This window comes from Vicia villosa, unplaced genomic scaffold (assembly GCF_029867415.1).
Source record: "Vicia villosa cultivar HV-30 ecotype Madison, WI unplaced genomic scaffold, Vvil1.0 ctg.000460F_1_1, whole genome shotgun sequence".
Classification (NCBI taxonomy): domain Eukaryota; kingdom Viridiplantae; phylum Streptophyta; class Magnoliopsida; order Fabales; family Fabaceae; genus Vicia; species Vicia villosa.
This window is the reverse complement of record NW_026705220.1, coordinates 806,898-831,376: the sequence shown is the minus strand read 5'-3', so window position 1 is coordinate 831,376 and position 24,479 is coordinate 806,898. Positions and strand designations below refer to the sequence as shown.

At 36.1% G+C, this 24,479-nt stretch overlaps 2 protein-coding genes across 2 annotated transcripts; one reads left to right on the top strand and one right to left on the bottom strand.

Moving 5' to 3' along the window:
- Positions 1-9,644: 9,644 nt before the first annotated feature.
- Positions 9,645-12,838, top strand: LOC131628529 (isovaleryl-CoA dehydrogenase, mitochondrial-like). Its single transcript, XM_058899360.1, has 14 exons — positions 9,645-9,968; positions 10,350-10,433; positions 10,541-10,598; positions 10,705-10,829; positions 10,918-10,962; positions 11,055-11,103; positions 11,194-11,303; positions 11,440-11,516; positions 11,635-11,685; positions 11,781-11,845; positions 11,981-12,135; positions 12,229-12,269; positions 12,341-12,395; positions 12,498-12,838. The coding sequence occupies exons 1-14, from the start codon at positions 9,858-9,860 to the stop codon at positions 12,699-12,701; spliced, it is 1,230 nt and encodes a 409-aa protein (XP_058755343.1). The 5' UTR covers positions 9,645-9,857; the 3' UTR covers positions 12,702-12,838.
- Positions 12,839-12,989: 151 nt separating this feature from the next.
- On the bottom strand, positions 12,990-17,911 carry LOC131628528 (auxin response factor 4-like). The gene is made up of 12 exons (XM_058899359.1): positions 17,100-17,911; positions 16,960-17,016; positions 16,517-16,702; positions 15,957-16,041; positions 15,781-15,871; positions 15,463-15,627; positions 15,233-15,352; positions 15,069-15,147; positions 14,779-14,941; positions 13,911-14,653; positions 13,621-13,811; positions 12,990-13,448 (listed from the first exon to the last, which is right to left on the bottom strand). Exons 1-12 carry the CDS (start codon positions 17,442-17,444, stop codon positions 13,265-13,267), a joined length of 2,409 nt encoding a protein of 802 aa, XP_058755342.1. The 5' UTR covers positions 17,445-17,911; the 3' UTR covers positions 12,990-13,264.
- Positions 17,912-24,479: the final 6,568 nt, after the last annotated feature.

Genomic DNA, 24,479 nt, shown 5'->3' with positions numbered 1-24,479 from the left:
AATCTAGGAGAGGTTGGAGACGGGCGTCTCCTCTTTGGTGACGTGGCATGGAACGTTGGAGACGTGCGTCTCCACTTGCTTGTGTGGTTTGGGCCACGCACAATTGGTTCTCAGTGGGCTTGTCTGTCTCTTTGGGCCTTTGGGTCTCCTTTAGCACATTTGGGCCTTATTTGCACCTCCTTTTGACTTCAGCACCCATTTTTCATCTTTTAGGCATAAATAGTGGTCATTTTAGCTCCATTTCCTCTCTTTTTCACAAATAGTCATAATAAGAGTGTAAAACCTGAAACAAAGCAAATACTCGCGTAATATCATAATAAATCAATATAATAAACGGAAAACGCTATAAATATCTACGGATTTCAAGCTAAATATACGATATAAAATCGTGTTATCAATTGCACTCATAGCAGATGACCTTCTTCTTGTCAGATCTTCTGCCTCCAGAAGATTCTCCTCTTTCAGGCTTCTTTGAACTTCTGAAGCTCTTGTACTTCCTTTGCTTGCTCTTCCAGAGATGGTTTACCCTTCTGGAGATCATGGACAGTTCATCTTCTTCTTCTGATTCTGATTCTTCAGAATCTACTTCTTCAGCCTGAAAAGTGTTAGTGCAATTTTTATAATTAGATTTTAATGCAATAGACTTACCTTTCTTCTGAGGCTCATTTGCATCCAGCTCTATCTCATGGCTTCTCAAGGCACTGATTAGCTCTTCCAAAGAGACTTCATTCAGATTCTTTGTTATCTTGAATGCAGTCACCATTGGACCCCATCTTCTGGGCAAGCTTCTGATAATTTTCTTTACATGATCAGCCTTGGTGTAGCCTTTGTCCAGAACTCTTAATCCATCAGTTAGTGTTTGAAATCTTAAGAACATCTTCTCAATATTTTCATCATCCTCCATCTTGAAGGCTTCATATTTCTGGATTAGGGCAAGAGCTTTGGTCTCCTTGACTTGAGCATTTCCTTCATGGGTCATTTTCAATGACTCATATATATCATAGGCAGTTTCCCTCTTAGATATCTTCTCATACTCAGCATGAGAGATAGCATTCAGCAAAACAATCCTACATTTATGATGATTTTTGAATAGCTTCTTTTGATCATCATTCATTTCTTGTCTTGTAAGCCTTACGCCCGTAGCTTTCACTGGATGTTTGTAACCATCCATCAGCAGATCCCATAAGTCACCATCTAGACCAAGGAAGTAACTTTCAAGTTTATCTTTCCAGTATTCAAAGTTTTCACCATCAAATACTGGTGGTCGTATAACCATTGTTACCATTTCCATTGTATTTCTCAGCAGAGCCAGATGTAGATGTATTTGTTGGAATTTCACCAGACACCTTGACTTAAACGTTTTTCTCTTCCTGAATCTTTTCTAAACACGGTTAAGTGCTTGCACCTTAGAACCGGCGCTCTGATGCCAATTGAAGGATAGAAAAACACTTAGAAAAGGGGGGTTTGAATAAGTGTAGCTTTAAAACTTGTAAGATAAAAATAGTTTGTACAATGATTTTTATCCTGGTTCGTTGTTAACTAAACTACTCCAGTCCACCCCCTTGGAGTGATTTACCTCACCCGAGGATTTAATCCACTAATCACACGAGATTACAATGGTTTTCCACTTAGACAACTTCTAAGTCTTCTAGAGTATACTAATCACAACCTGACCACTCTAGGAACAATCTGCTTAGATACCCTCTAAGACTTTCTAGAGTATTCTGATTAACAACCTGATCACTCTAGTTCTTACAACTTAATGTAAACAAATTCTAAGAGTTACAATGCTTCTAATAAAGCTATTATCACAACTGTGATTTTCTCTTAAGTTTAAGCTTAATCTAACTAATATATTATAACAGCAATGTAGTAAGTTTGATGAAGTTTGAGAGCTTTTGATTTGAACAGCGTTTCAGCAAGTTGGTTCAGAGTTCGTAAATTCGTAACATAATTTCTCATCAGAACTTCATATTTACAGGCGTTTGAGAAGATGACCGTTGGGAGCATTTAATGCTTTGCGTATTCCGTACAACATTGCATTTAATGTTTCACTCTTTTGTCAACTACCTCGAGCCTTGCTTTCGCTGTGTCTACTGACGTTGCCTTTAATAACTTTCAACGTTCCTTTTGTCAGTCAGCGTAGCCTGCCAGCTAGTACTTGCTTCTGATCTGATGTTTGTGTAAACAACGTTTGAATATCATCAGAGTCAAACAGCTTGGTGCAGAGCATCTTCTTGTCTTCTGAGCGTGATACCATGAGAACTTCAGTGCTTCTGCTTCTGATCTCAAGTCCTTCTGATGCTTTCATAGACCATGTTCTGATTCTGCTTGACCATCTTCTGATGTCTTGCCAGACCATGTTCTGATGTTGCATGCTGAACCTTCTGAGTCAGTGCTTCTTGCGCTGATTTTGTGCATACTCTTTATATAATTCCTGAAATGGAAATTGCATAGTATTAGAGTACCCTCAAGGTGGTTGTATGGGCGGCTTTTCTAGAAATATTGGATCTTGTAATTCCTTTCAAGCTGAGCTTTGGGGTTTTCTCAAGGGCACTTTGATGGCTCAAGGCTGCAACTCCAACAAATTTGAGTTCCAGATTGATAGTAGGGAAATGTTTACAGCTCTGACTAGTGACAATACTAGTAAAAAGCTGGGGCTGAGTTTGACTAGTGACAAGACTAGTAAAAAATTGGGGCTGAGTTTGATTCGTAGTATTCAAAATAACCTCAAGATAAACTGGGGCTGGTTTTATTTATAAAAGTCAAGCGAACTAAACCAAACCACATTTTATTTTCTCTTGCAGTTCAGATGACTTTTAGCGTCAAAACCGCCTAAACCGCACCACGAACATCCCTATTACTAAGAGAAGGAAGATGAGAGGCGAGGGATGCCCCCATGGTGAAAGCAAATAAAGTTTCGACTTCTGAATCACTCACTAAATCAATCATGTTATCACACATCCTGATTAGAAAATAGGAAATACCAAAGATAAAAGCTTGGGTTAAAAATGTACCTGGTTATATGGGATTGATGAGGTGGGAGGAATGGAAAAAAAGGCGGAAGCTTTAGGTGAAGCATGAAATCGCTTCTAGTGGTATTCTTAGAGAAGAAGGAACATAGACATTTTTTATGGAAAGTAACTCTAAACTTGAAAGCTAAAGTTTGCAAAAACTTCATAATACTCAACTCACTCTATTTATAAGCAACGACTAGATTTCATAAGATCGGGACTAATTATGGAAAGAAATCACAAGATCAACGACTAGATTTCCTCTAATGGATATACACAAAACCCGAGTACACTTAAGTACTCTGTAAACCGTGTCACACCCTAGTTGGTCACATCACTACACGTGTCAGAAAAGGGCGACGAAGCATTTCAATGATAGAACTACATTAAATGCGCTTGTTCCCCTATTATGTCTTTTTCAAAAACTGATCCCAAGCGTTTCAGTTTCATTTCACGTCGGATCACGACATTACCCGAAAAAGTCGTAGGGAAACTATTATTGACTGTCCAAAGACCCAAATGACCAAGACCCAATCCATCTCAAACCCATTCAAATTGACGCAAAGTATAAAAACAGTTCACACACGAAAAACAAGGTGCAATATCTGATCTCCAATTTTATCATACTCATCTTGAATCTTGAACTGACTTTAGTGTTGGAGTGCTGACCATGCAAGTCCAGCCCGCGCCATCCTAAAGGAGATTGGAGGCATCGTTCAAGATCAACTATTATCCAACTATCTTTATTTTTGGTTCCTAAGCGGAGTTAGAGCATCCATTTCTGGTTCCCGAATGAAACAATACCTAAATCATCTTTCAAGAGTACCATCTTAGTTCTGTTCATGATATTATAAAAGTACAAGATCTCTACAACTAGGCACCATAAGTCTTTCAAACTACCCAATAATACAAAATAAGACTAGTAATCCGGGTCACAATTCCAAACACTCTTGTAAGTTCTCTATTTTTAGGATTGAAATTTATTTTTCTAAAACAAATAAAAGCAGCAATAGTGTAAAATAGGATGTATATACTTGCTAAGAAGAACATGTATAACAAGAAGTCCTATTGAATGTTGAGACATGCTGTGTTGAATTTATTCAACATCTAGAACAACATGTCGAAGAAGATGTCCTATGAGGGAGCATTCGACATCGCGCCTGCTGAGCTGGATTAATGAGATTCATATCAAAATTAACAAAAGCAGAATATTCAGAGAATATTATGCAATCTTATGTGGCGGAGATTTAAAGGTCTAGAAGATTCAATCAGAAATCAAGGAGAATGAAGACTTTCTAAATAAGGAGATTATTTATGAAACAAACGATTGAAGACCTTTATTGTAGCAGAAGTTTATGCTGAATTGTAACAGCGAATGAAATTGTGATTGAAGGTCCAAATCTAGTTGGGTATAGGTTATAAATAGAAGCTTTTTAACCTAGGTTTAGTGAGCCATCCGAAGTATATCAAGATGTAATCATTAGGGATAGGTTAAGTAAACCTCTTGGGTTGTGGGAAGGTCACCGTAACCCTCGAAGGTTGTAGGCAAGAGGCAGTACGCATGTTCTTGGAGGAAGCTGTGAAGTAACTCCAGGTTGTTGTTCTTAGTTAGGAGGAAAGCTAACAACATTAGAGTTTGTCTTTGCGTCATAGCTAGATTGTCATGGAAGTGTGTCTTCCAAAACTATTTGTCTGTGTGATCAGAATGTTGGTGATTAGGCCGTTGTTACAGCTCCTGAGACTAGAAAACTGTGCAACATCACTGTGGTGATTGGAAGTGAAGATATTCCATATCTAGAGAGGATCTAGGTAGAAGAGTCATTGGGTAGTGATTAAGTGAGTAGATCGTCAACAGGTGTGTTGGCTGTAGGGTCTATAAATTAATGCTGTTGATAGTGGACTTCATTCCTGGATTGGTATACCCCCAAAGTAGGTAGTTAGACCAAACTAGGTAAACAATTCTGTGTGTTTTTATCTTTTCAGTACTGTTATTTTCTTTCCTGTGTTATTAATGTCAGATCAGACGTCTCAACATCCTTATAGGACATCTGAGTCTGTTGTACCAGAATTTCAACTCTCAAGGCCATTGTAACCTAAATTTGTAAACGCATTAAATCCCTCATGATGTATGACACACTCAACCTATTATCCATGCCCTAATCAAAATTAACGAAATGAGGGAAACACAATTCTATTAACACACACAAATGCAGAATGGTGAAATGTAACATTGTATTTTGCAATTAAAATAAAACTCGGGGATGATTGGTGATGAATCATCAATGATTCGTTAGGGGAACATGATTAAAGTGTTCATCATGTACTATTGAGTCTTCTAGGATTTGTGCTAAAACTTGTCGCTTACGATTTCAACGATTCTTTTCTTTTTCTGAAACTATGGTTCGTGAATTTGTATAAAATGTTCATCTTAGAGAGAAATAATTCTATTTGAGTCATAATGTCGTCAAAATAAAATAAAGTCAAATCATATTAAAAATCCAAACTAGAATATCTAATAAGCATAACTTAACGTTTTTGACAAAATTTATCATACTAACAAAGATATTTTTGAAGGACTTAAAAGATAATGTTGATTAATTACAAAATTAACATAAAACCATAAATTAACTTAATGACTAAAAATATAATTAAACATATTAAATTTTAATATAAAACAATAGTGAGTTAAATATACGATGCCCCCCTGCCATTAGGGTGAGATTTGATTTTCCCCCCTTGAAGTATTTTTTTTGTGATCTCCCCCTTATAAAATAAAGATTCTGTTTTCAGAACCCCTTATCCCTTGTTTGGATGACTGGATGTGGAGAATTTTCCTACGTGGCATTAATTTTGCTGACTGTGTATTAATTTTTCTTTATTTAAATAATGATATGTTAATACTCTTTGAAAACATAGCTTAAAAAATAGACACATGAGAGACCCGAACTCAGGACCATTGGCTTTGATTTCAAACACCCAACCACTAGGCTAAGTGTTTTGGTTTGTTAATATTTACATTGAAACCATTTTTATTAGTTGATTATTCTAAGTTTTTTTCTTGAGTTTTAATTTTTTTTTGCACTGATCTTTCTTTTGAACCCAGCATCCTTTCTATCAGTGTTTTAAAAACCGGACCGAACCGGCCGGTCGGACCGGTTGAACCGGGAACCGGCCAGGTAACCGGTCTGGTTTGATTGCTGGATCGGATATGTCATTAACCCGGTGTGAACCGGTAAAATCGGAAAAACCGGCGGTTTTCCAGAACCGGTGGTTTAAATGCATTTTTAATTTTTTAATTTTAAAAACTTAAAATAACATCATTTTAATTAATTTAATAAAAAATAAAAAATAAAAATAAAATGAAAATGAAAAAAATAAAAATAAAAAAATAAAAAAAATAAAAAAAATAAAATGTTTCGGATGCGGTTAATTTTATTTCAGGTGATTTTAATATAGAAGAAGGAGATACCAACATTGAAATAATTTTTTCTTTGAAATTAAATTTAGTAGAGAATGAAGTTACTTCATTATAATTTATTCAATTAGATTATTTTGCGATTAAAATTTGTTTGCAAATATATACTTTGTAATTTTGTACTATTTTATTATGTGTGATACCTATGTTTAAAATTTGAATTTAAATTATGAACTCGTGAATTTATTTAGGATATGATATTTTTAAAAAAATTAAGTGCCAGTTATATATTGTAGAGACTGAATTATCATGTTCGATATGTTTTAGATCTATATAGTTTTGTTATAACGACCGGTTTATTCAACCGAGTTATCCGGTTTAATCCGGTTTAGTCATGCGGTTCGACCAGTGACCCAATGGTTCGACCAATAAACCAGTGACCCAGTACCCTTACCGGTTTGATGTCCGGTCCGATTTTTAAAACACTGCTTTCTATCGTCTTCTTCGTTCTACCTTTTTACCATGACCATTTTGCACACATACAAAATTAACAGAAAATACAAATTGAAGACATGGTTCAACTCAGTTTTCCAACCTCAACATAAATCTAATCCTCAAATTCGTTGAAACCTCCACAATCCTATTTAATTTGAAGTTTTGTTCTCAAACCCTAAAGCTTAAACGTCAAATTAAATGGTGTATATGGAGCAATTCAAACAAATAACATGGGGTTATTATTCAGTGAAGCATGGAAAACAAACTGATATCAAGAAAATTCATGAAAAAGAGAAAAATCACCAATCTAGAATGGAGCTTGTCTGACGGTTTGCGGCTCCGACGAAGGCTTCAGCTCAGGTAACTAAATTTGCTTAGATTTATAGATTATAGTTACCGTGAGTGAAAGTTTTACTGTTATCTCGACCTATGGATTCAAATGCAAATAATTTGGGTTATAATCTGTGCGGTGGTTGCGGACTGTTCAAGGGCTTCTTCCAACTTTTAATCTGTTTTGGATTCTTGTTTTTTTGCAATAATTGGATCGTTAATTTCGATTTTGTTTCGTATTGTTGTTGTTGTGGTGTGATATCAAATGATTCTATTTGTGTTCTATGTGTTTTTTTAAAGATATTTTTTAAAGGCTTGTTGTTGTGAATTTTGTAGTGATGAAGCAAAGTTGTGAGAGAACTTGTGATTATGTGATTATGTCTAGTTTTGTTTTGGTTTCCAGACTGTGAATTTTTTTTAATTTTTACAGACGAGAACTAGTGAGAGAGATGAAGAAGATTTATAAACAAACGAATATGTAAATAAATTTTGAGAGAAACATTTACAAACAAGAGTAGTTAGCTTGGTGGTGTTGCACTTGGCATTTGATTACACATTCCTGAGTTCGATTCCTCCTGGAAATAAATTTTTAAGATATATTTTCTATCTTTTCAAAGAATATTAACATATCATTATTTAAATAAATGAAAATTAATACACAGTCAGCAAAATTAATGCCACGTAGGAAGATTCTCCACATCCAGTCAGCCAAACAAGGGATAGGGGGTTCTGAAAACAGAATCTTTATTTTATAAGGGGGAAATCACAAAAAAAATACTTCAAGGGGGGAAAATCAAATCTCGCCCTAATGGCAGGGGGCATCGTATATTTAACCCAACAATAGTACTAAGAGAGATAAAAGAGTTGTAATAGATCCAAACTCATGCTCTAGTCTATGGATGTTCAAAATCAAACCGGCCCAATAAAAAACCGCAAAATTGAACCAAATCAAACCGAAACCGCAAAAAATCGCATTTGGTTCGGATGTGTTTGGGCCATTTTTTTTAACAAATTGCACAGTTCAGTTCGGTTTGCGGTCTGTATCTTACAAACCGAACCAAACCGAATCAAACCGCATTATGTCACAACCCTAAACTTCAATTAACTTATATCCAACCCAAACTCAAACCTATTATGCCTTTTAATCTTACGATTACAGATGATTTTCTCTTCCTCACACTTAAGGTTTCAGTTTAAGTATTCTCAAATCTCTCCTAGCGGTATTGCACCTTCTTCTCATCTTCTTTTCCAAAGACATATCACATATTTTTTTCTAGTCTTTCATCTCTTAAATTCTTTCTTTTTCATCTTATTATTTTTATTCTACTGTTCTCTCTTCTAATTACGTTTTTAATGTTCCTCTTTTTATCTAATCGCATCTCTTCTGCTCTTTCTTTTTCATCTTCTTTAATATTTCATCTCCTCTTTTTTCTATTTTATGATAATGTTTTTGATATTATTTTATGCTACTATTTTATGTTTTTTATTCCACTTTTATCAAATATTATTTTTGTATATTAAATGAAAAGTTGTTATTCAAATATGATGACTTTTGTTGTTATTTGATAACGCATAAATGACTAAATACAAAGTTATGTTGTCATCAATATGTGTATGTATGACTCAATAAATTTTTGTAAAAAAACCGAACCAATTCAAACCGCATTGGTTTGATTTGGTTTGATTCAGTTTTATTTCTAAAAGTCAACCGAACCAAACTGAACTGCACATTTTTTTCTCTTGCAGTTCGGATGATTTTTTACGTCAATACCACTCAAACCGCACTGCGAACACCCCTACTTTGGTCATGTCTTTGCCGAAGTAGAGAGTGTATTGGCTTGGCTCAATGGAAGTTGATGTTGACAATGTCGGTCGAACTCAAGAGAAAGAAATGCAACGTAGGGGATTTTTGATTTTTGGGGTTGAGAGAGAGAGTTTGTGTTGAAGAAGAGAAAACTGAAGAATGAGGAGGGGAAGGGTCTGACGCGAAGTATAACATTAAACTCTTCTGTAGATGGATCCACAGAATGGTTCCGTAGGTGCATCTACGGAACAAAGTAAACTTAAACAAAAAAAAGGTGCTTCCGGAGATTCATCTACAAAAGTATGAGGGCAAATTTGTCAAATCGATTATACGCTTAAATGCTATGGGGTGGGAAGAGAAATTTTCTTAAATTTTTATATAAAATAATAGTACGAGATAAAAGAGTTGTAATAGGTCCAAAGTTTGGACTAGTACAAACTCATGCTCTGGCCATGTCTTTGCCCACGTAGAGACTATGTCTATATTGGCTTGGCTTAATGGGACCTAACATCCCAATATTATATACTATATATTTCCATGACACAATTATTTTTAAACGTGCATAAGTCTCAAATAGGAAAGATTTTGGTAACAAGATCACTATCCTACAACTATCCGATTCATTCTTGATAATTGTTGTCTACCTCCATCCTTATCTCAACTCCCAAAACTCCAAACCCAATTCTATAATCATAATCATAATTATATATAACAAGAACACAACACAACACAACACCTAAGCTAACTAACCAATCATATAAAAACACACACTCACACGGTTTTATTGTTGTTGTCAAACATGCTTAGAACAAGAATCAACACAGCTCGCTCCATTTTTTCATCTCTTTTCAGAATCAATTCTTCTTCTAACTATTCCACTTCCTTCCTCTTCGACGACACACAGATTCAGGTTTCACCCTTAAACTCTTTGTATTGGTTTTTCTGATATTTTGGTTGGAAAAAATTATTGGCCCATTTTCTGTATTTTGTAAATATTTGATCTTTTTTCATCTGGGGTTTTAACTTTGTAAAAAATGATTATAAAAATTTGAACTTTTTCAATTGGGTGTTTAGCTTGGTCAAAAATGATTGATCCCATTTTTCTGTATTTAAAAAAATGAAAGTTTTCATTTGGGTTTTTAGCTTGGCAAAAAATGAATGATTGATCCCATTTTTCTGTATTATAAAAAAATGAACTTTTTCATTTGGGTTTTGTTCAATTCTCTATTACTTCAGCTTGGCTTGTTTAATTTCATGTCATGCTTTTAATGGTTTCGAGTTTCTATTGCAGTTTAAAGAGAGTGTTGCTCAATTTGCTAATGAAAATATTGCCCCTCATGCTTCCAAAATTGACCACACTAACTATTTCCCACAGGTATGTTTCATGATATGATCTATTTTGTTTTTAATCATCTCAATGAACAATATCTATAGCTTATAGTGTGATTCAACATGCTGATTGTGTTTTTGATCGAATTTTAGGAGGTTAACTTGTGGAAAAGTATGGGAGAATTTAATCTCCATGGGATTACTGTACCAGGTAATCTCTTTTTATGAACTTCTATCAGTGTACTTGACATCTTTGGTACATGATTGTGTTTTTGTTGCGAAAAATGGTTTCCAATGATGTTTCTACTTATTTGTAGAGGAGTATGGAGGGCTTGGTCTAGGTTACTTGTATCATTGTATTGCAATGGAAGAGATTAGCCGTGCTTCAGGATCGGTCGGTCTTTCTTATGGTGCTCATTCTAACCTATGTATCAATCAACTGGTAATTGAAGGGAACTTAAGTCTCTTTGTTTGTATGCTTGGCGATTTTCAAACGAGTATTCTTGATCGCTACCTTATGTTTGTTTTAGGTGAGGAATGGAAACCATGCTCAGAAAGAGAAATACTTGCCAAAGGTTCTAGATTCTAGTTCCCTGCGTGTATTTGTTTGTTTATCCGTTTAAAGTTATGGCTGACTTGTTATATATTTTGCTCTTCAATTTTGAAGCTTATCTCCGGGGATCACGTGGGAGCTTTGGCGATGAGTGAACCCAATTGTAAGATATGTGAAATTGAATAGAAGTATTTTAACTATTTATATATTCCAATTCCAAGGACTTTGCTGAGTGAATTTGTGTTTTCTGCAGCTGGGTCCGATGTTGTCAGCATGAAGTGCAAGGCTGATCGTGTAGACGGAGGATATGTAATTAATGGAAACAAGATGTGGTGTACTAATGGAACAGTTGCTCAAACATTAGTATGTTTCTTTAAATTTATCGCTTTTTTCTTTTTCACGCTAATTGCGTTGTCTGTGTTATTGTCATGATCTAGACGTATCGCATATGCTGAGATTGCAAAGCACACATTTGATTTGATTGTGTTGAATTGAACAGGTTGTCTATGCAAAAACAGACATAACAGCAGGGTCAAAAGGAATCACTGCATTCATCATCGAGAAGGGAATGCCTGGGTAATTTTCCCGAACCTTGACAACAATAGAGTCGTGGTTATTGATAAATCATTTTATTACAGTGAGAAAATTAGACGTGAAAGATGAAAAACTGACAACGGTTGCTTTTTGGCTACAGATTCAGTACTGCGCAGAAATTGGATAAACTAGGGATGCGAGGAAGTGATACGTATGTATGCATATTCCATGTTATACTTTCGATATTGAATCCATTTCCAATTCGAACCACTTGGTTTTACTAATAAAACGGAATTTTGTGAGCAGATGCGAGCTTGTCTTTGAGAATTGCTTTGTGCCAGACGAAAATGTTCTCGGGAAAGAAGGAAAAGGTCTTACAATTTCTTTTATAATCTTTAAAAAAAGGAAATCATCTTTATATTATTTCATACGGCTCGTTTGGATAGACTTAAGAAAAACGAGCTTATATCTAAGATCTTTTTTAAGAGAGATTTTCTTTTGTTCAGGAGTCTATGTGATGATGTCGGGGTTGGATTTGGAAAGACTTGTTTTAGCAGGTGGTCCCCTTGGTATTATGCAGGCATGTCTCGATGTTGTCCTTCCTTATACTCGACAAAGAGAACAGTTCGGTCATCCTATCGGGGAGTTTCAATTTATACAGGTTCTTTTCATCAGTGGCGTAATTTTTATTTTTCATTATCGTGTCCTCTGTAAGTGAATCTTAGTTCACTTTCAATTGATGTTTTGGTCACAGGGAAAAGTTGCCGACATGTATACGTCTTTACAGTCCTCAAGGTAGAAGATTTTAATGCCATTCTGCTGAATAAGTTTGCATCGAAGTCGGTTGGTAACATTCTTTATTTCAGGTCTTACGTGTATTCCGTAGCTCGAGACTGTGACAATGGAAAAGTTGACCCGAAGGTGCTTCCTCTTATCTCTATCTTCAATACAACAACTATAATATTTTCCTGTTTGCAGCAAAGAAAACATTGTAAAACATACTCTCTTGTGTACTAATTTCAGGATTGTGCTGGAGTTATACTTTGTGCAGCTGAAAGAGCGACGCAGGTTGCTTTGCAGGCGATACAATGTTTAGGTGGGAACGGCTACGTGAATGAATATCCAACCGGTCGTCTCCTAAGAGACGCTAAACTCTACGAAATCGGAGCCGGAACAAGTGAGATCAGAAGAATGATTATTGGACGCGAGCTCTTCAAGGAGCAATGACATGCTAGTCCTTTGGATTTTGACTGGAACTGAGCCCCTTGGAGATGATTCTTTGTAAAAGATATTTTCATTTATCAGATGAGAATTGTGTTAACCAGCATTGATCAATAATACAAGGAATAAAAACTGCCATATCATATTTGTGTGTGCTCTTTTGCTGTGAAAATCTTCTAAGCAATTCATTCCTCTTGGAAAATAAAAGGTTCTGGTCTGATATTCAATAATTTCTGTAAAATTGATTCTGGTTAAAAGTGATTTAAATGTAAAGTGATTTGATGTTTGGATAAAATTCTAGCTTCAAGTAAAAGCAATTTTGGAGGCTGAATCAAACATAAACGAAAACATGGTCATTTGCGATTGTTGCTTTTTTAAAACTGTGAACCAACAACTTGCACCCCAAACACATTCATAACAATATAAAAAAATATTACACCACCATGAGATGAAGTATGGAAATCATCTCCCTCATTTAAGAGTACACAATTCTCAAGAGGTAATGACTTATATTACATCATTTTGTACAGAAGCAAGGCCAACACAGAGTCTAGAGAGCCATGAATTTTTTAAACTCTAACTACTGTTGGAGAATAATCTGGCTGACCAACTGAGGAAGACTTAGAAGGTTCAATAAGCACTGGTGCCTGTTCCAAACAGCTATGAGTATCATCATTGTTCATCCCAAATGTCATCTTCTCCACTTCTTCTTTGGTATATATATGGATCTTTGATACCACATCACAAAACTCACTACAGCCAAAGCAAAAAAAAAACTTAAATAGAATAAAACAAGTGATGTCAATTATCAAATCATTTCCGGTGTCGTTGTGTTAGTGTCAGTGTCTGCGTATGTGACAGTGCTTTATAGCTTATAGTGTAAGTGCTTATCTTATAAGTTCTTATGTATAAGAAGAATACTTACTGCCATGGATCATCACCCACAACCATTATGTCATTCTCACTGTCAGTGTAGAGGATTCTCCATCCCTTATCAGAGTCTCTAAGAAGGCCATCCATTCCAAATAGTTTCTCTAGTTCACTCAGAAGATCAATGTAGCCGCTCAACCTCGAGAGATCAACGGCTCTTCCAACTAAACTGCCTTGCTTGTGAACCTTCATTTAGTGTATGTTACATAGGTTTTTAAAACATCAAACATTTAAAAAAGAATCAGCATATCATAATATCTTTCTGTTGTTATCATCGTCTCTCACCTTTGTGCAGCTCCTTTTTGCAGTGTTCTGTGAATTTTGAGAACTAGTTTCTGCAGACAAAGGAAACCCGAACAGTTTGCAGGAGTTTACCTTTCCGTTGACATTGTTATCATTCGGAACCTTTATATCAGCAGTCCCTAATGAAGCAGAAACCGAAATATTTTCCTGCAGCTTATGCTCAATTGGGAGATTAGATTCAGATATCCCAACTTCATTTCTAATGTTCCCTGCAACTATCGATGGCGCGTTAAACCCGACATTCTCTCCTAGGAAACTGGTATGTTTTGAGCTAAACATGTTAGCTTGATCAGCTTTGTGAATATCTCCATAAGGAAAATATGCAGATTGAAAGTTGTGTTGTTTGGTTGCTTGATGAAGGTTGAAAGGCGTGCAACTTGCATTGGATTTTCCCCAAGCACCGATGTTGAAATCGACTTTTCCTGTTAAGGATTTTAGTTTACATATTTCTTGACCTTGCAAGACCGTTGGAAAGTTGTTACTTTCCATAAAGCCTGCGTAACCGAAAGGGTGAACACTCATAAGCTCGGAAGAGGTAACTACTTTTCCTATTCCGGTTGATGTGAGATTTCGATGATGACTCGAAGAGCTCAAATCAAAACCTGGCTGGTTGGTTCCTTTGTCACATCCATAGTATAGTGACATAAAACCTGAATTTTCTTGACCTTGCAAGACCTTTGGTGATCTTACTGACTCCTCAAAGCCCATCATTCCACTGCTTCTTGCTACCAGAAATGAAACAAAGAAAGATTATGATTAGGATCGAAACCGTGTCTAGAAATTGCCTTAATGCGAGCCATGGCCCTGATAAGCATCATTAAGGATTTCATATCACCGTTAGGAATCATACCAGTGGTAAGGTGACTGGGGGAGGCAACCTGCAGACTGGTCCGCGGTTTTTTCAGTCTTGGAGAAGACTGAATGCTTAGAGGAGGCAGAGGATTCGAAGGATCGATCTCCCACGGAGATATTCGGTCTTGATGATTAGTCTCCATATCCTCATCCCATCGAACCTGCTCGATGTCACAACAAGCTTACACATTACAACCGTTTGATCATTAAAAATATTCGACTTTAATCATATCTACCTCAAAAGACGTATAAATGATGAATAGTAATAAAGCAAAATTTCAAATGTACCATCAAGCACCTCCATTTGGATTTAGGCCATCTATAGGGATCCAAATCATTCATTCCAATCAACATACCACTACTACACCTTCAAGATAGGAAGATAAAATCATGTCAATATATTTTTCTGAACGAAGAAGTCACAAAGTTATAATAATTATACTCTACATTACCTTCTTTCGGGCGATTCGTCCATTTCAAATCTCATTTTGAATCTTGTCCCTATGGTCACCGGATTCTTGATGCTTTTAACATATTTTTGGTAGGGAACAACAAATTCGGCATGACTTGCTCTGTATTGATTTTATTTCCACAACAAAATTAAAATTATAGGATAAGTAATTGCAGTTTAAGCTCCATGCATCTTGCAAAGTAAAAAGAAGTGATTAGTTAGTACTAGTACCTTGGACTATAGAAAACATGAAACATGCTTTTGGTGGAAATAGCATTTGCCACAGAAGAAAGGAAATTAGGATAACAGTTCTTGTTACCAATAACTGATTCAGGAAGACCATTTCTAGGTCTTACAGCTCTTCTGATTCCCAATCTCAGCTCCCCATTTTCACCCCTACAGAGACATTCATTAGCATTTAGCAGCAATATTTGAAAGACACTAAAGGTAGTCGGTTTCTCGATAGAAATTAGTCGTTGGAGAGTGAGACTGGTAGATACTTGCACCGATAACATAGTTGAAGTTCACCAGAGTGATAGAGATATATACCTTAGAAAGAGCACTGCATCACCAGAAACAAGATTCTTTTGGTTCACAAAAATGCTCCAGCCAGTAGTGAGTAGATGCCGCCTCGGCTGACCTGAAAAATTGCCGCATTATTTTTTGTATCAATTAGTCATTTTATGAAACAACACCTTTTTCTTTTTCGAATTAAATTACATTACCTCTATAAATATGACGAAATTTCCACTCCACACCATGCAAGTCTTTAGCAACAAGCTCTTGAGAGGGTCTCTGCAGCTTATAATCCTATATATAGTAAAAAATAATCCATAAATTGAAAGGAGATTTAGACTTGTTTGGATAAACAACTTAACATAAGCGCATATCATCTAAGTGTTTGTCTACAAAGTTTTTTTATAACAAGCTACGATAAAGTCAAATTGTTTTCATATAAACTAAAAACTGTTTTCATAAACTATCCTGAAGAGCTTATGAAAATTAGCAGAAAACAACTTACGGAAATGTCACAAGTAGTTTCTATAACAAAAGTTACGATAAGATCAAACTGTTGTCATAAGCTATTCTGAAGAGCTTATAAAAATATGCTGAAAACAACTTATGAATATGTCATAAACTGTCTTCTCAAACTAGCACAAACAGTCTCAGAAAGTGATTATGTTAGTAGATAAACTCAACCAAACAGAAGGAATCAAACTTCAACGGCTCGTGGAAAAATAGACTAATCAAACTTCAAAGAGATCATCGTTGAACGATTTCATACCAAAGGAGGAAAACAGTCTTCCGCAGCTCTACGAGGCACAGAGAAGCCACCATGAGTGCTGGTATCAGAAACTGTTAGTGTCTTGCAGAACATGTGAGGAGTTGATTTTGTAGGTGACCCTCCATCTCCCTCTTCATCGCCTTCTAATTCCTCAACTTCTTTTCCCTCCATATGCATACCTGCCAACTGAAAAGCCAAAACAATCCATCTATTAAAAGTTGGAACTAAACTCTCTCCCTCCATTAGTTCACTCCTTAATTTTGAACCTCAACATTTCAGGCAAAAACCAAAAAGACTACAACGATAAAATATAAGATAAAACTAGACTATTTTCATATACGTTATAAGCTGTTTTCATAAACTATGATGAAGCGCTTTTAAGCTCAAATAAGTCTCAGTTTGGAAACACACACCAAACACAAAGAACTTGAATAAAAACAAACCTCAGCCTGAGGAAGCAAAGTAACTTGTGTATAAACCTCATCATTCTCCTTATTGGCCTGATATCAGAAACAACAATTCAAGCAAAACTAAAAGAGTAACACAGAGAATGTCAATCCAAAAAGCAAAATTGAGTACTCACAAGTAGCTGTATATTGACAACCCTGCAAAAGATCTGTGGCTGAAGATCATAGTTCGGTATCTCCAATTGCTTAAAAGGAGAGAAAGAAGCATATTGTTCCAAATGCCCTTGTGGAAAATAAACCACAACATTTCCTTTCTTAGGAAGAGAAATCAAAGGGCCAGCACAAGCATGCCAAAGCTCAAGATAAGAAGAAGAAACAAGAGGTGAAGTGGAGCTAGAAGAAGAACAAGTGGAAGGGGACAAACAACAAACACAAGAACAGCAACCTTTTTCACATTCCTTAATGCATAATGCATCATTCTTCTCAATTTCAGTCACTTCATGGTTCAGATCAATTTCCATGAACACTTTCTTTGTTCTCTTAAGAAACTCAAATGGAATTAAGAACACCCCAATTGAAAAAAATCACAACTTTATTTAAAGACAGTAAAGAGTGTGGCAAAAAAAGTGAAATTCAGAAAGTGGAAGCTACAGTGTTATGTAAATGAGCATGTTCCAATTCCAAACAAGGGTTAAAGAGAGAAAGAGTGTTTATTTATTTATTTATTTATCAAATGATAACAAGAAATTCAAAGTATGATTCCATTATCTCCTCCATTTGAAGGTACATGGAAGAGGGAGCAGAAGACAGAGACAATTGCATAGGAAGCACAGAAACAAAAGGAAAGAAAAGGCAATGTGGTAGTGACTTTTGGAATTAAACTGTTAGAGTGTTAGAGATAGAGTGAGAAATAGTGTGTGTATGTGTGTTGGGTGGAGGGGACATGCTAAGACAGTACAGGACCAATCCTTCCCCACACACACTCTCATTTGCTTTTATTTTATTTTATTTGTTTGTTCATGATGTATGATTAAAATTACCCATAAACACAAATACTAGATACAACATTGATATTGATAGGTGAATATTGGTAAATTGTTACAATGGAATCTAGGCCTTTTTTCTTTTAGTTTATACTATTAAAATCATTAAAAGTAAAATTGAATGAGGAAATTGCACATCACTGAAGAGGATGCATGCCCGTTGTAATATTTTGAAAAAATTATACTTTTTGAATCTTATTAAATATGAGTGTCTATATGGACACACATGTTAAATATCAGACACATATTAAATATAAAGTATAGGTACTACATAATAAATGTCAAATCAGACACAAATGAAGTGTAACTGTTATACCATGATGTGTTAGGTAAATAGTGTTAGAACAAGATTTATTCTGATCAATATTTTTAGTTTTGATGATAACAATATATATGAATTTTGTATGAGATAATGTGGTACTCTAATACTATGCAATTTCCATTTCAGGAATTATAAAGAGTATGCACAAAATCAGCGCAAGAAGCACTGACTCAGAAGGTTCAGCATGTAACATCAGAACATGGTCTGGCAAGACATCAGAAGATGGTCAAGCAGAATCAGAACATGGGTCTATGGAAGCATCAGAAGGACTTGAGATCAGAAGCAGAAGCACTGAAGTTCTCATGGTATCACGCTCAGAAGCACTTCAAGGTCAGAAGACAAGAAGATGCTCTGCACCAAGCTGTTTGACTCTGATGATATTCAAACGTTGTTCACACAAACATCAGATCAGAAGCAAGTACTAGCTGACAGGCTACGCTGACTGACAAAAGGAACGTTGAAAGCTATGAAAGGCAATGTCAGTAGACACAGTGAAAGCAAGGCTCGAGGTAGTTGACAAAAGAGTGAAACATTAAATGCAATGCTGTACGGAATACGCAAAGCATTAAATGCTCCCAACGGTCATCTTCTCAAACGCCTATAAATATGAAGTTCTGATGAGAAGCTATGTTACGAATTCTGAATACAACACTTGCGCAAATACAGAAACACTGTCAAATTCAAAAAGCTCTCAAACTTCATCATCAACCTCACTATATTGCTGTTGTAATACTTTAGTGAGATTAAGCTTAAACTTAAGAGAAAATCACAGTTGTGATAATAGCTTTATAAGAAGCATTGTAACTCTTAAAAGAATTTGCTTACATTAAGTTGTAAGAACTAGAGTGATCAGGTTGTTGATCAGTATACTCTAGAAAGTCTTAGAGGGTATCTAAGCAGATTGTTCCTAGAGTGACCAGGTTGTGATCAATATACTCTAGAAGACTTAGAAGTTGTCTAAGTGGAAAACCATTGTAATCTCGTGTGATTAGTGGATTAAATCCTCAGGTGAGGTAAATCACTCCAAGGGGGTGGACTGGAGTAGTTTAGTTAACAACGAACCAGGATAAAAATCATTGTGCAAATTGTTTTTATCTTACAAGTTTTAAAGCTACACTTATTCAAACCCCCCCTTTCTAAGTGTTTTTCTATCCTTCAATTGGTATCAGAGCGCCGGTTCTAAGGTGCAAGCACTTAACCGTGTTTAGAAAAGATTCAGGAAGAGAAAAACGCTTCAGTAAAAGATGTCTGGTGAAATTCCAACAAATACATCTACATCTGGCTCAGCTGAGCAATACAATGGAAATGGTAACAATGGTTATACTAGACCACCAGTATTTGATGGTGAAAACTTTGAATACTGGAAAGACAAACTTGAAAGTTACTTCCTTGGTCTAGATGGTGACTTATGGGATCTTCTGATGGATGGTTACAAACATCCAGTGAAAGCTACTGGCGTAAGGCTTACAAGACAAGAAATGAATGATGATCAAAAGAAGCTTTTCAAAAATCATCATAAATGTAGGACTGTTTTGCTGAATGCTATCTCTCATGCTGAGTATGAGAAGATATCTAACAGGGAAACTGCCTATGATATATATGAGTCATTGAAAATGACCCATGAAGGAAATGATCAAGTCAAGGAGACCAAAGCTCTTGCTCTAATCCAGAAATATGAAGCCTTCAAGATGGAGGACGACTAAAATATTGAGAAGATGTTTTCAAGATTTCAAACGCTAACTGCTGGATTAAGAGTTCTGAACAAAGGCTACACCAAGGCTGATCATGTAAAGAAGATCATCAGAAGCTTGCCCAGAAGATGGGGTCCAATGGTGACTGCATTCAAGATAGCAAAGAATCTGAATGAAGTCTCTTTGGAAGAGCTAATCAGTGCCTTGAGAAGCCATGAGATAGAGCTGGATGCAAATGAGCCTCAGAAGAAAGGTAAGTCTATTGCATTAAAATCCAATTATAAAAAATGCACTAACGCTTTTCAGGCTGAAGAAGTAGATTCTGAAGAATCAGAATCAAAAGAAGAAGATGAACTGTCCATGATCTCCAGAAGGGTAAACCATCTCTGGAAAAGCAAACAAAGGAAGTTCAAGAGCTTTAGAAGTTCAAAGAAGCCTGAAAGAGGAGAATCTTCTGGAGGCAGAAGATCTGACAAGAAGAAGGTCATCTGCTATGAGTGCAATGAGCCTGGACACTTCAAAAATGAATGTCCAAAACTTCAGAAGGAGAATCCCAAGAAGAAGTTTCATAAGAAGAAAGGTCTTATGGCAACATGGGATGATTCTGAATCAGAATCAGAATCAGACTCTGAAGGAGAGCAAGAAAATCTTGCACTGATGGCCACAGTGGATGATGGATCAGAATCTACATCAGAATCAGATTCTGAAGAGATATCCTTAGAAGCAAAGAAGACAAAGCACAAAATGTCATGGTACCTGGACTCTGGGTGCTCGCGACACATGACGAGAAGAAGGTCTATGTTCCAAGACCTGGTGCTTAAATCTGGTGGAGAAGTCAAGTTTGGAGGAGATCAGAAGGGCAAAATTATTGGCTCTGGAACCATAAGTATTGGTAACTCTTCTTCCATAACTGATGTACTTCTTGTAGAAGGATTAGCGCATAACTTATTGTCCATAAGTCAATTAAGTGACAATGGTTATGACATAATCTTCAATCAAAAGTCTTGCAAGGCTGTAAGTCAGAAGGATGGCTCAATCCTATTTACAGGCAAGAGAAAGAACAACATTTATAAGATTGATCTTTCAGATCTTGAGAAGCAGAAGGTGACTTGCCTTATGTCTATTTATGAAGAGCAATGGGTCTGGCACAGAAGATTAGGACATGCTAGTTTGAGAAAGATTTCTCAAATTAACAAACTAAATCTGGTCAGAGGACTCCCAAATCTGAAATACAAATCAGATGCTCTTTGTGAAGCATGTCAGAAGGGCAAGTTCTCCAGACCTGCATTCAAATCTAAGAATGTTGTCTCTTCCTCAAGGCCGTTAGAACTTCTGCACACTGATCTGTTTGGACCAGTCAAAACAGCATCTGTCAGAGGGAAGAAATATGGATTAGTCATCGTAGATGATTATAGCCGCTGGACATGGGTAAAGTTCTTAAAACACAAGGATGAGTCTCATTCAGTGTTCTTTGAATTCTGCACTCAGATTCAATCTGAGAAGGAGTGCAAAATCATAAAGGTCAGAAGTGATCATGGTGGTGAATTTGAGAACAGATTCTTTGAGGAGTTCTTCAAAGAAAATGGCATTGCCCATGATTTCTCTTGCCCTAGAACTCCACAACAAAATGGAGTTGTAGAGCGAAACAATAGGACTCTACAAGAAATGGCCAGAACCATGATCAATGAAACCAATATGGCTAAGCACTTCTAGGCAGAAGCAATAAACACTCCATGTTATATTCAGAATAGAATCTCTATAAGACCTATTCTAAATAAGACTCCTTATGAATTATGGAAGAACAGAAAGCCCAACATTTCATATTTTCATCCTTTTGGATGTGTTTGTTTTATTCTGAATACTAAAGATCATCTTGGTAAGTTTGATTCTAAGGCACGAAAATGTTTCCTTCTTGGATATTCTGAACGCTCTAAAGGCTACAGAGTATACAATACTAAAACATTGGTTGTAGAAGAATCAATCAATATCAGATTTGATGATAAGCTTGGTCTTGAAAAGCCAAAGCAGTTTGAGAATTTTGCAGATTTAGATATTGATATATCAGAAGCTGTAGAACCAAGAAGCAAAGGTTCAGAAGCTGAAAATCTCAGAAGCAAATAATCAGAAGATCAAGTTGCTGCATCTTTAGAGAATCTCAGAATTTCTGAAGAGCCAACAGTCAGAAGATCTTCTAGACTCACCTCAGCTCACTCAGAAGATGTGATCCTTGGGAAGAAAGATGATCTTATCAGAACAAGAGCATTCCTTAAGAACAATTCAGAATGTCAATTAGGTCTTGTTTCTTTAATCGAGCCAACTTCTATTGATCAAGCTCTAGAAGATCCAGACTGGATAATTGCCATGCAAGAAGAACTTAATCAGTTTACAAGGAATGATGTATGGGATCTTGTTCCTAGACCAAAAGGATTCAACATCATTGGTACAAAGTGGGTTTTCAGAAACAAGCTCAGTGAGAAGGGAGAAGTGGTAAGAAACAAAGCCAGACTGGTGGCTCAGGGATATAGTCAGCAAGAAGGGATTGACTATACAGAAACCTTTGCACCAGTGGCCAGGTTAGAATCTATTCGTTTATTAATTTCTTTTGCCACTCAGCATAACATCACTCTGTATCAGATAGATGTTAAGAGTGTCTTCTTAAATGGTTATATAGATGAGGAAGTCTATGTCCACCAACCTCTTTGTTTTTAAGACTCTAAGTCTCCAGAACATGTTTTCAAACTTAAGAAATCATTGTATGGATTGAAGCAAGCTCCTAGAGCTTGGTATGAAAGATTAAGTTCTTTCCTTCTGGACAATGGTTTCACTAGAGGACAAGTGGATACGACTCTCTTCTGTAAAACATCTAAGAAGGACATCTTAATTTGTCAAATTTATGTTGATGATATCATTTTTGGAACATCTAATGCTTCACTTGGAAAGGAATTTGCTAAGTCTATGCAGGCTGAATTTGAGATGAGTATGATGGGAGAACTCAAGTATTTTCTTGGGATTCAAATCAATCAAACTTCTGATGGAACTTATGTTCATCAACGAAGTATGTGAAGGAACTTCTGAAGAAGTTTAATCTTTCTGAAAGCAAAGAAGCCAAAACTCCTATGCATCCAACGTGTGTTCTAGGTAAGGATGAGGTAAGTAAGAAGGTAGATCAGAATTTGTACAGAGGTATGATTGGATCTCTTTTATATCTTACTGCTTCTAGACCTGACATTCTATTCAGTGTTTGTTTGTGTGCTAGATTCCAATCAGATCCTAGAGAATCTCACTTAACTGCTGTTAAGAGAATTCTGAGGTATCTGAAAGGTACTACTAATGTTGGTTTAGTCTACAGAAGATCTAAAGAATACAACTTAGTAGGATTTTGTGATGCTGACTATGCTGGAGATAGAATTGAAAGGAAGAGTACTTCTGGAAGTTGTCAATTTCTAGGAAGTCATCTGATCTCCTGGTACAGCAAGAAGCAAGCTACCATTGCCCTCTCAACAACAGAAGCAGAATATGTTGTTGTTGCTGATTGTAGCACACAAATGCTCTGGATGAAGAGTCAGCTAGAAGATTATCAAATATATGAGAGTAACATTCCTATCTTCTGTGATAATACTTCTGCTATATGTCTATCAAAGAATCCTATCTTACATTCCAAAGCTAAACATATTGAGATTAAACATCATTTCATTAGGGACTATGTTCAGAAGGGTGTTCTCTCTTTAAACTTTGTGGATACAGACCATCAATGGGCTGATATCTTTACAAAACCCCTTGTTGAAGATAGGTTTAAGTTCATTCTGAAAAATATCAGTATGGATTTATGCCCAGAATGAGAAGATGAGAAGATCTTATGTCTTATGTATGGGTATATTCTGAAATGTGCTAGGACTTTGTGTTTATAAGAAGTTCTGATAATGATCAATTAGAAGTTCTGATTCTGTTATCACTAATGTTTCACTATCTAAGTTGATTCAGAAGCTCTTTTAAAGCAAAACAGCTGTCACCAGTCTTTCCAGAAAACAAACACATGTTTACTATTTCTGGACAAGCATGCGTGCAGTTGAGGAGACGCCGCCCTAGGTAACTGTGCAAATCATTTCATTTTGTCACTTTATCTCTCCTAACGTCATTTCTCATTAAATGCATATTGATGTCATGTTTTTTTTAATCATTTCATTAAACCATACTGCATTTATTATTATTCATCTACCCGCTTCATCTTCATTTCATCTTTTTCGCTCCCTCTCTATTCATTTGTCTCTCTCTTTGCATTCATCGCACGAACCCTAGCTTTATTCTGAAACCAAGCATTTCACCATGAATCCTTCATCAAGCTATGCAAGCCAAACAGAAGTATCATCCACTCAACTGGTTATGAGCAAGCGTGATTTTGCTCCGTTGAAAACCTGCTCCATTCCTACTGAAGAGTTGGAAGTTCTTTGTGAGTCTGCTGTGAATTTTGAAAATCTGAAAGCAAATGGTTCCCATCCTGAT